The 10,030-nt window shown below is 33.1% G+C and overlaps 1 protein-coding gene across 1 annotated transcript; it reads right to left on the bottom strand.

Moving 5' to 3' along the window:
• Nucleotides 1-3,448: 3,448 nt before the first annotated feature.
• Nucleotides 3,449-9,823, bottom strand: ASPGA1 (N-terminal nucleophile aminohydrolases (Ntn hydrolases) superfamily protein). Its single transcript, XM_028241033.2, has 4 exons — nt 9,499-9,823; nt 7,483-7,716; nt 5,715-5,801; nt 3,449-4,139 (listed from the first exon to the last, which is right to left on the bottom strand). The coding sequence occupies exons 1-4, from the start codon at nt 9,658-9,660 to the stop codon at nt 3,663-3,665; spliced, it is 960 nt and encodes a 319-aa protein (XP_028096834.2). The 5' UTR covers nt 9,661-9,823; the 3' UTR covers nt 3,449-3,662.
• Nucleotides 9,824-10,030: the final 207 nt, after the last annotated feature.

The following is a 10,030-nucleotide window of genomic DNA, read 5'->3' as shown; positions in this document are numbered from 1 at the left end:
AATTCATTTGTCATTTTGCACTATAAAAAATACATTATTAAAATTTAATTTTAAAAATAACTTGTAAAACTAAATGAGATAGGTAAGGTCAGAGATTAGTTACACTACTGTCTCGTTTGGTTACTAAATAGTTTAATTAAAAAGTTAAAAAGTCACTATAAATTATCACATTACTCTTTCTATTTTTCTACACATTTTTTCATAAAAAATCAAAAAAATTACTAAAATAGCCCGTTCTCAAATGAGACCTAAGGGGTGTGAAAGTCGAGGTTAGAGGAGGTATTTAGTCCTTAGGACTGGATATAGGAACAATGTTCACCAATGCTCTATTTATTTGGGTAGAAAATATTTTTTAAAAAATATTTTCTATATTTTTTGGTATTTAGTACAATAGAAAACGAAAGTTAAAGAAAATATTTTCTATAATCAACAGAAAATAAGTTTATATGGACAAAAAATGTTTTTCACTTTTAAATGTGGAAAACGTTTTCCGGATTAAAGTTTTACCAATGTCACTATACTACCATGACCATCACGCCACCATCATCACGGCCACTATCACCATTATCGTTACTATCATTGACACCGCCCCACCACCATGTCACCACCTCTACCTTCATTCTATCACCACCACTAAATATAAAAAAAAAAATATTTTCTTCAAAGAATATTTCTTGCAAAATTTTTTTGTAAAACATATTTTATATCCAAATAAACAGAGCGCAAGGAAGATCTCCTAATCGATATATATATTTTGTTTTGTTTTTTTTTCTCTCTCTCTACATTACACACTTTGAATCCGTTTCTATAATCAAATCTTTTTATATTTGATTAAACATTCTCTTTTTCAACAATTGACATTAGTCCAATGACCAGAATTTTGTATTTCTCACTAAATGGCCACGGATTCCGCTTTCCTTTCTCCTTTGATGTACTAAATATTAAATAAAATAGAATATGGTGAAAAATCCATCAAAACAATTTTATAATGACACTCCTACAAAAAAAATTAATGAAAATATTATCAAAACGGCTCATCACCAAAAGAAAATATTTAATAATAATAATAATAATAATAATAAATAAAATAAAACTTCCCTTCTTCATTTTTTAAGACTTGTTTAGTAACGTTTATACTTACAAAAATTTTAAAAATCATAAACAATCTTTTAGTGTCTATTTTTGTTTTCATTTTCAAAACACTTCTCATTCCAAACTTGATAGTAGCCCTGTTTTTTAGAGCGGTATAAAAGTGATTATAGATTATACCTTAACAGATTATGACCTATAGCTGTGAACCTGTTTAGTGCAACTGTGGGATTATGGATTTAAGGAGCAGAGTAGTGTTTGGTTAATAAGCTGTAAAATTGTCTATTTTGCCCTTATATGATATAAAAATGATTATTTTGTCATTTTTTCATTTTTAATTTAAAAAAAATTATTTCATTAATAAAAGTTAATATAATTAGCATCAATTAATACTAAAATTAATAATAGTATCAATTAGTATAAATTTTTTCATTACAAATTAATTAGTGTCAATTAATGGCTTAATTACCATCAATTAATACTAAAATTAATAATAGTATCAATTAGTTAAATTTTTTTTCATTTTTTCATTATGAATGAATTAGGTGTCAATTTAATTACCATCAATTAATACTAAAATTAATAATAGTATCAATTAGTTTAATTTTTTTCATTTTTTTTATTATGAATGAATTAGGTGTCAATTAATGGTTTAATTACCATAAATTAATACTGAAATTAATAATAGTATCAATTAGTATAATTTTTTTCATTACAAATGAATTAGGTGTCAATACTAATTAATATAAAAATATTGAAATTAGTGTCAGTATAAAATTAGTGTCATTTATTTTGTCAATTACATTTTTTATTTAATAGAAGTTATTTCATTTTTTTATTATTTTGTTTTGTTTTCATTAATATCAATTAGAACAATTGTTTTTTTTTTAATATTATTATTACAATACCAAAGAAAATACCAAAGAAGTTATTTAATTGAAATAAATTTATATTGATATTAACTGAAATAAAATTGTGCAATTTATTTAATTTTATTTAATTTATTATTTAATTGTGCAATTTAATCATTATTATTGTTTTTATTATTTAATTTTTATTTTTGTTTTTAATTATTATTTTAATTATTTTGTTTTTAATTATTAATTTTGTTTAATTTATTTAATTTTTGTTATTTTTTTTTCTTCTCTTCCTTCCTGAAACCCTAGCCACAGTCGCCGGTGGACTGCAACCCTAGCCAACCACCGCGATCTGGAACGGCAGAAAGGGAGTGCCGGAGATGGGAACTGGTTCGTGAGAAATAGAGAGAGAGAGAGAGAGACGACGGCAGGACGACGGCGATCTGGTTCAAATCGCGATGTGTAGGGTTATGCCTTGAGATCGTGCTAACGGCGAGCTTCCAAACTAGATCTTCAAAACCAGATCAACCCAGATCAACCCAAATCTTCCAAACCAAATTAACCCAGATCTTCATCTTCATCAACGAGCTTCCAAACCCTATCGACCCAAACCCCATCAACGAGCTTCATCGAGATCTTCATCAACGAGCTTCCAAACCTCATCAACGAGCTTCATCGAGATCTTCATCTTCATCAAGAAAAAGAGAGAGAGAGCGAGGGAGAGAGGGAGAGAGCACCGCCGAAAATCACTTGAACCACCGAAAATCACCAATCACTCTTCAGAGGAGTGAACAGTGTTTTGCATTGTAGTTTATATAGTGGCCATTTGGTAATATTTGAGATTGATGAGGGGCATTTAAGTCATTTTGTCCCTCAATTTTAGCTTCCCGATTAAGCTGTTTGATTTAAGCATCTCCTCCCTCACTCAAAGAATAAGCTGATTTTTGACTTAATTTAAGCTAGAAGTTGGTCACTTAAGCTAGACCAAACACTCAAAAATTGCTTAATTTACACCAAAAGCTGAAACAAGCTGATTTTAAGCTATACCAAACGGGGCCAGTAATCAGTACCCTCAAAAGCACTTATTTAACATTTGCCTACTTGGTATTTCTTAGCCAGAAGCTTTTCAAATTTTTTTATTTTTCCATTTCCCCTTCCAAACACTATTCAAATTGAGCCCAAGTAGAGTGAATCGACGAATTCTGATAGGCAAGAGCTCTAACATTAGAAGCCCAAATGAAAATAGACCAATTTTTCTTGGTTATAGATTAATCCAACAATACCATTTACTGGTAAATAGCACAATACTCCGTCATGAATCTCCGCTATTTGAACATGGAACATCATGATAACGAATAGGAATCAAAAGACCAGGTCCTATATGTAACAGGAAGATAGAAATGAAGACGTCGAGACCTAATTATAGAAGTAAAGTTGAATTGTCCCGAAAGACTGATTTTTAGCATGCACAACCATCAAATCAGAGACCAATATTGACAAAGTTGAGACCTAACAATAGAAGGAAACTTGAATTGCCACAAAAGACTTAACAATACAACCATCAAATCAGAGACCAAAAGTAGTACTTGACATAACAGAAACGTATGTCATCTTTCCCTCAAATGGAACTTTAATACCAAACCCTATAAATTAACAATGTTGTTATTATTAAGACCAAAGACGATGATTAAACTACCAAACCCTAATAATTAAACTTCACACAGATGGCCATATTCCCATTTCAGAATACCCATCTTCCGTAGCACAAGCTCTAAACATACCCTTTGTATTAAACTGCATCGTGACTTCTCCTTTAGCAGACACAGCAACCAAGCCAGCAGTGCCTTTAGGTGCACACTCTTCAATTACATAAGCTGTTGCTTCCTTGAGAGAAAGCCCTTTGTACTCCATAAGAGCTGCCACATCTCGTGCTACGGTAGCTCGCATTATGGCCTCGCCTTTTCCAGTGGCAGAGACCGCACACAAGCTATTGGCATACGTCCCTGCACCAATAATGGGCGTGTCACCAATCCTTCCCACCATCTTGTTGACAAGTCCGCCAGTAGAAGTTGCAGTGGCTAAATTTCCATTGTTGTCGACAGCCACACATCCAACTGTCCCAATTTGGCTATCCCCTTCAGCAACAATGGTTTCTTTTGCTTGTTCTTTTGGGGTGGGCAGTGTATAATCTAGCTACAGAATTTATAACACAGTCATTATCTAGTTTGCATGATTGAATGACTTCAATGTCATGTTTGGATCTTGGAATTGTGAAGAGATTTGTGGAAAGAATAGAAAATGAAGGGATTTGTGAGGAGATGAAGAAAAATAGCTTTTATTTCATTCACTTCTCACTTCTCACTTCTCTTACTTTTTCCCTCCATAAAACTCCATCATCCAAGATCCAAGCAAAGCTAAAAGGTTCGTTCTGAGGAAAATAGGTTTTAGCATGCACAAACGTAGTTAATGAAGTTCTGAGTACTTTATAGGTACAATTTTTCTAGCAAATACAAATAATCATGTATTTCTGTCAATTTTTAAAGATTCAAGCAAGAAGAATCCGGAGGGAAAAAATATTCCAATTTGTCCGTTGAAGTGACTTTCTTGCCAAATTATAAGAGAAGCACTACATGTATGTTCTAGAACACTAAATATTTTCATGTTTATTATATTGATTTTCTTGGAAAGCATAACGAGAAACAAAGATTTGAAACCTACTACACTAAAAAGTTTTGAGTTGACAAGAAGAGGGAAAGGCCCCGATACATTAAGAGATCAGAGCAGACAGGAATATTGTTTATTTACTTAACATAGTTAAATCCCTAAAAATTAGTAGAAATCTAGTGCATTCAAAATTTATGAACTTTTTTCATTCCCATTTGTTGATAAAAAGGCGAACTGATCATGCATTTGGTGACATGCTCATAACTACAAGACAACCAAAGAAGGTAATTTCCATTGTACCATATTTCATAATATACTAACAGAAAAAAAAGAAAGGAATTGGGGGAGGGGGGACCCTAAACACCAAAATGACGCATGCTTCACTATTTCCCCACTAAAAAAATTTAATCACCCTTGCCCAAGGAAAAATAGAAAATAAAAGATCCTAACTCGAGCCCTAGTCATATTGTAGATCCTATCCTACCACACTGCAATATTAATACCAAACCTTATTCCAGTTCTCATTGATTTATTTATGTATGATCTCCAAAAGCAAATGTTGCAGAAAAGAATATGAAGAGCTTAAGTGGATGTCTAAATGAGTGCTTCCTGTGAAAGCAGTTCCAAAGTGAATGGGAAGCTTTATTCTCAGCTGACCAGAATGTTTGGAAGATGTAAGAAATATCATGTGCATGCGAGGTCAAGCTGAAATGATGATGTTTATATTGGTTGAATAAACAAACAGGCCTGAAAGTTTAACATGAATTGTGAGCTCTACAACAGTCCTAAAGCCCTTTTTTCCTTCGGTAAGTATTATGAAGCTCTTTTGGTACGAAGGAAAATGGCCTTTGGAGTGAATCAGAAAGGTTCAGCAAGAAACTAGAAAAGATGGAATAATTTGTTGACCTTATCCTCTAGATATTACATAAATCCAAGGTCAGACTAGAATGATTTCATCCAATAATCAAGCATGCTTGAAAAAGTTCTACCTGCCGAGATGATTTAAAAACCTGAATGATCTAGGTACTGTAATGTAGAAAGCAAAAATCTGTTCTTCTACGGTTATAATTCTAGACTTTATGATAAGTAATATAATAAGCATACCTGAACTCTGTTGGCTTCTTTTGCTTGTTTTAACCTCTCAATATTTTCTGCAGTAATGAAATGGCTTCTATCCAAAGTTTCAACCCCCTAAACAAATAAACAAAAAATATTAGCATACATAAAAAAATGGAAACCAAATCAATATATATATATATACAAAGAAGAAGAAGCACTAGAGAAGAAACTAATAACACCAGGAATAATAACAGAACCAGAGACAACAATTTACAATTGGAAATTAAAAATATAGACACAGTTCCTTAAAAAATACCAAATATCAAAGAGGGGTTTTTTCTTCTTTTCTTTTTGTTTTCCTTTGTTAAAATCTTCAGAAAAATGTCATTTACTCCAAGCAAGCTTCCAATATGAACATGTAATAAATTGTATCTTGATTAGAAGTGGCACTATTTCGCTCAAAAATATCAGAGCAACTTTGTTCAGATTAGGTTGGGTAACTTGCGTTGGGTTGGGAAACCCAGGTCAGACACAATTGAGGACACGCCATTAAAGATCGATTCTGTCACTTTCCTCTCAGCATCAAATGAATGCACAACTGAACTAGCCCAGTGGAGGTAGATGGGTTCCAGAAAGAAACATCAAGTTGATCAAACTGCCAGTTCCAATCCTTGACTGAGCTAATGTGTGACACATACACACACTACAACATATAAGAGTTTTAGATATCAAATATTTTAGTCTCTAAAAGTAAAAATTTTGTTACAAAAGACATTTATACTAATTTCCATGGTTATGAGGATAGTCGCTAAAAGGTCGTCTCGAAAAGTCAAAAAAAGGCTTTTAGCAACAAAATTTTGAAAATGTCACTAATAAATAGACTTTTGAGTAACTTTTTGTCTTTTTGGGGAGATGACAAACTTGGCCTTAAGGACTAATTTCCATGGTTATGAGGATAGTCGCTAAAAGGTCGTCCCGAAAAGTCAAAAAAAAGGCTTTTAGCAACAAAATTTTAAAAATGTCACTAATAAATAGACTTTTAGGGACAAAATAATTTAGTCTCAAAATGGTTTATTTTTTGAGACAAAAAATTTGGTCTCGAAAAGATAAAAATTCATCACTAATGTCCAATTTTTGTTACTAAAGCTATAATGACACTTTTCGCAACAAAAATATTTGGTCCCTATAAAATAATTTGGTCCCTAAATTTTGGTATCTAAAACCTTAATTTTTTAGAGTGACAAAAACTACTCTCAAAAGTAGGAGACAGACATAAACACTTGAATATATCTATCATTGTAGACTCATAAACTACCTCTTATTTAGAGAGAGAGAGAGAGACAGAGAGAGAGATGAATCAGAAAGGTTCATTCTGGATTTAAAGAGAAAAAATAAAAAGGAAAATGAAATGCTATTTGGCAGCATTTTGACATTCTAAATACTGAAACTTCGAATCAGGACCAAGAATGAGGTGCTGACATAACGCCAGCAGATTGCTTCACCCAATCTGTATATCCATTGCTATGGAACTTAGAAGAGTGGATTTTGGATTGGAAGATTGGAACCCTAGGCTCTCAATCAAATGCATTAAAAAATTCCTAGACTAATAAAATCACAACAGGAGGAAGATCTATTAACTGCTAAAACATTAATCTATTTCATATCCTGAACAATTGAGATGATGTCACTGAGTTGATTAAACTTACATGAATAGGAGTCTTCAGCACTGTGAACTTAAGTAACAAATAAAGAAACAAGAAAATAAAATAAAACAAAACAAGACAGCAGCCATGTACATATAATCTTCACTCACTTGTTCCCTTGCAAATGCCTCAGCACCATCAAATGCAAGATATATATGAGGAGTTTTTTCCATAACCAGCCTAGATAGAGATATGGGATTAACAACAGTGGTGAGACCAGAAACAGCGCCACATTTCTTTGTTTTACCATCCATGATGCAAGCCTCCATTTCAACTGTGCCATCACTAGTTAGGACAGACCCCCTACCAGCATTGAAGTGTGGACAATTTTCTAGTTCACGCACCTGCACAATCCAGATTCAGTAAAATATTTTATTGAAGACAAACCAGGAACATCATTCTCAAATCATCCATATAGAATGAAAAGAAAAAAAAAAAGCTCTTGCCTGACCTACAAATTAGCATTCCATTATACTTCCCAATTTTGTGTGTCTACAAGTTGAATACAATTCACCATAAAGGAAGAGTAAGATGCAACATGATGCATGGTTGTCTGACACACTTTAACACAGTTAATTATGATACCATGACAGAGAAAAGAAAAGGGTTCAAAAAGATCCTAGCCTCCACAATAAATATATTTTTTCCATATCCTGTTGTAGTTTATTAGTGCTTTTTCTATTCTTCCATTGTTATTATAAGTGAGCACAAACCCCCTCTATATTAATCTTTTTTTTTTTTTCCTTTTTTTTTTTTGAACGATCCCTCTATATTAATCTGAAACCAAGTTTCATTGCATGGTGTGAGGAAGACCATAGGCCATCACCACAACAGGAAAAAGGCATGATGCATGTTTGTCTGACACACTTTAACACAGTTAATTATGATACCATGATACAGAAAAGAAAAGGATTCAAAAAGATCTTAGCCTCCACAATAAATATATATTTTTTCCATATCCTATCGTAGTACATTAATGCCTTTTCTATTCTTCCATTGTTATTATAAGTGAGCACAAACCCCCTCTATATTAATCTGAAACCAAGTTTGCTTGTATGGTGTGAGGAAGACCATAGGCCATCACCACGACAGGAAAAAGGCATAGCCCATCACTCAAGAGTAATTACCTTGTCTTCTGCGAATATCATGTTCGTTGTGTCCGCCCAATAGCAAGGGCTAAATACGTATAGGGTCCAAAAAACAAGAAACATGGTAAAAAAAAATCAAAAAAACCCAAGGGAGGGCACATGGTCACTTGGTGTACCGGGACACATGTCTGGTTGGGTAGGAAACCCACTTGTCAAAACAAACTCCAAGGAAAAAGAATTGTTTTTAGTTTTTCAACATCCTATTCGTCTACCAAGATTACTTTCCAAGGTATAAAAAAATAAAGGGTAAATTATAGTGACCTCCCTGGTTTGAAAAAAATACAATTAAGCCTCCACAGAGTTTTGATTAATTACACTGAACTCTTTTATAACAAGATTAAGTAGACTAAAACCAATGCAAATAGTGAGAAAATATTAAAATAGATATCATAAAGTGTACATTGACTGTAAAAGAGATGACAATATCATTTTTTTCATCTATATAAAAAACAAATTATTGATAAAAATAGAATTAAGTGTTATATGAATTAAAATTCTACGGGCCCTCAATATAATTATGTCAAAACTATAAAACTTACTCCCTCTAAAACTCAATTGAGGTCGGTGTAATTTAACCTAAAATAATATTTTTAAAAAATGGAGAAAAAAAAAAGTGCTATAAATTTGCGCTCAAATCACAGAGAAGGGATTGCCTTTTCTTCCTTGTATTCTTTATTGGACAGGAATGGCATAATGGGTTTTCCGTACAAGTCACGAGGATTATAGTATGGTACTTTCCTCAGTTTCACACTTAAGTAAACAAACTCATTTCATCAGCTAGATTTCTACGAATCATAACTGAAAAAGTAAGTAAAACAAAACAAATTGAAAGTGATAAAATCATAGACGCACACACAACTATTGGATCTAATTGTTTGTATAAAATCAAATGCTTAATAAAATTTCAACGGCGTGATCAGATTGATGAATCTAAATAACAATACGACGAGCGATCAACAGAGAGAGAGAGAGAGTTACCACAAGTTCGACGACATCCAAAGGGGAGCGTTTGGATTGGAGAGCAGCGACGCCGATATCTAGGCAACGGCGGAGGGTGGCCTCCCGCGGCACACGCCGTTCCGGTGGCAGAGTCACCGGGATGTCGCCGGCGCCGCCATGCAAAGCGATTGCCCACCCCATTCCTCCACTCTCGCTCTCTCTCTCTCTCTCTCTCTATACCCTTTTCGAGAGGGCGCGCACACACTTTATAATTGAGTAGTTGAACTACTGCTACTACGACGGCCATCCCAATGTCTATTTTTCTTCGATTTCACCTAGGTAGGGGTGACATTGGTCGGGCCGGGCGGGTTCAGACCGAATCGCCACTATATAATAATAAGGTTAGGTTTGGCATAATCTAAAAAAATAAATTTAAAAAGTCAAAAAATTACTATTTTATTTAACTCATATTATTTTATTTAAATCACATTACCTCTCTACTACATCACTTCAAATTCAACGCATATTTCATAAAAAAAAAAAAATCAAAATGTACACTTATTTACATCAT

The sequence above is a fragment of the Camellia sinensis genome, chromosome 15, assembly GCF_055761805.1.
Source record: "Camellia sinensis isolate YWXY chromosome 15, ASM5576180v1, whole genome shotgun sequence".
In the NCBI taxonomy this organism is placed as follows: domain Eukaryota; kingdom Viridiplantae; phylum Streptophyta; class Magnoliopsida; order Ericales; family Theaceae; genus Camellia; species Camellia sinensis.
This window is presented reverse-complemented; position numbering and strand designations above follow the sequence as displayed.

Excerpts from the sequence above, each read along its gene's own strand:
- ASPGA1 (XM_028241033.2), bottom strand. The coding sequence starts at position 9,660 with ATGGGGTGGGCAATCGCTTTGCATGGCGGCGCCGGCGACATCCCGGTG. Across the intron at positions 5,802-7,482 it reads AGGCATTTGCAAGGGAACAA|GGGGTTGAAACTTTGGATAG; the intron begins GTGAGTGAAGAT and ends TTATTTGTTTAG. Across the intron at positions 4,140-5,714 it reads AAGAAGCCAACAGAGTTCAG|CTAGATTATACACTGCCCAC; the intron begins GTATGCTTATTA and ends TAAATTCTGTAG.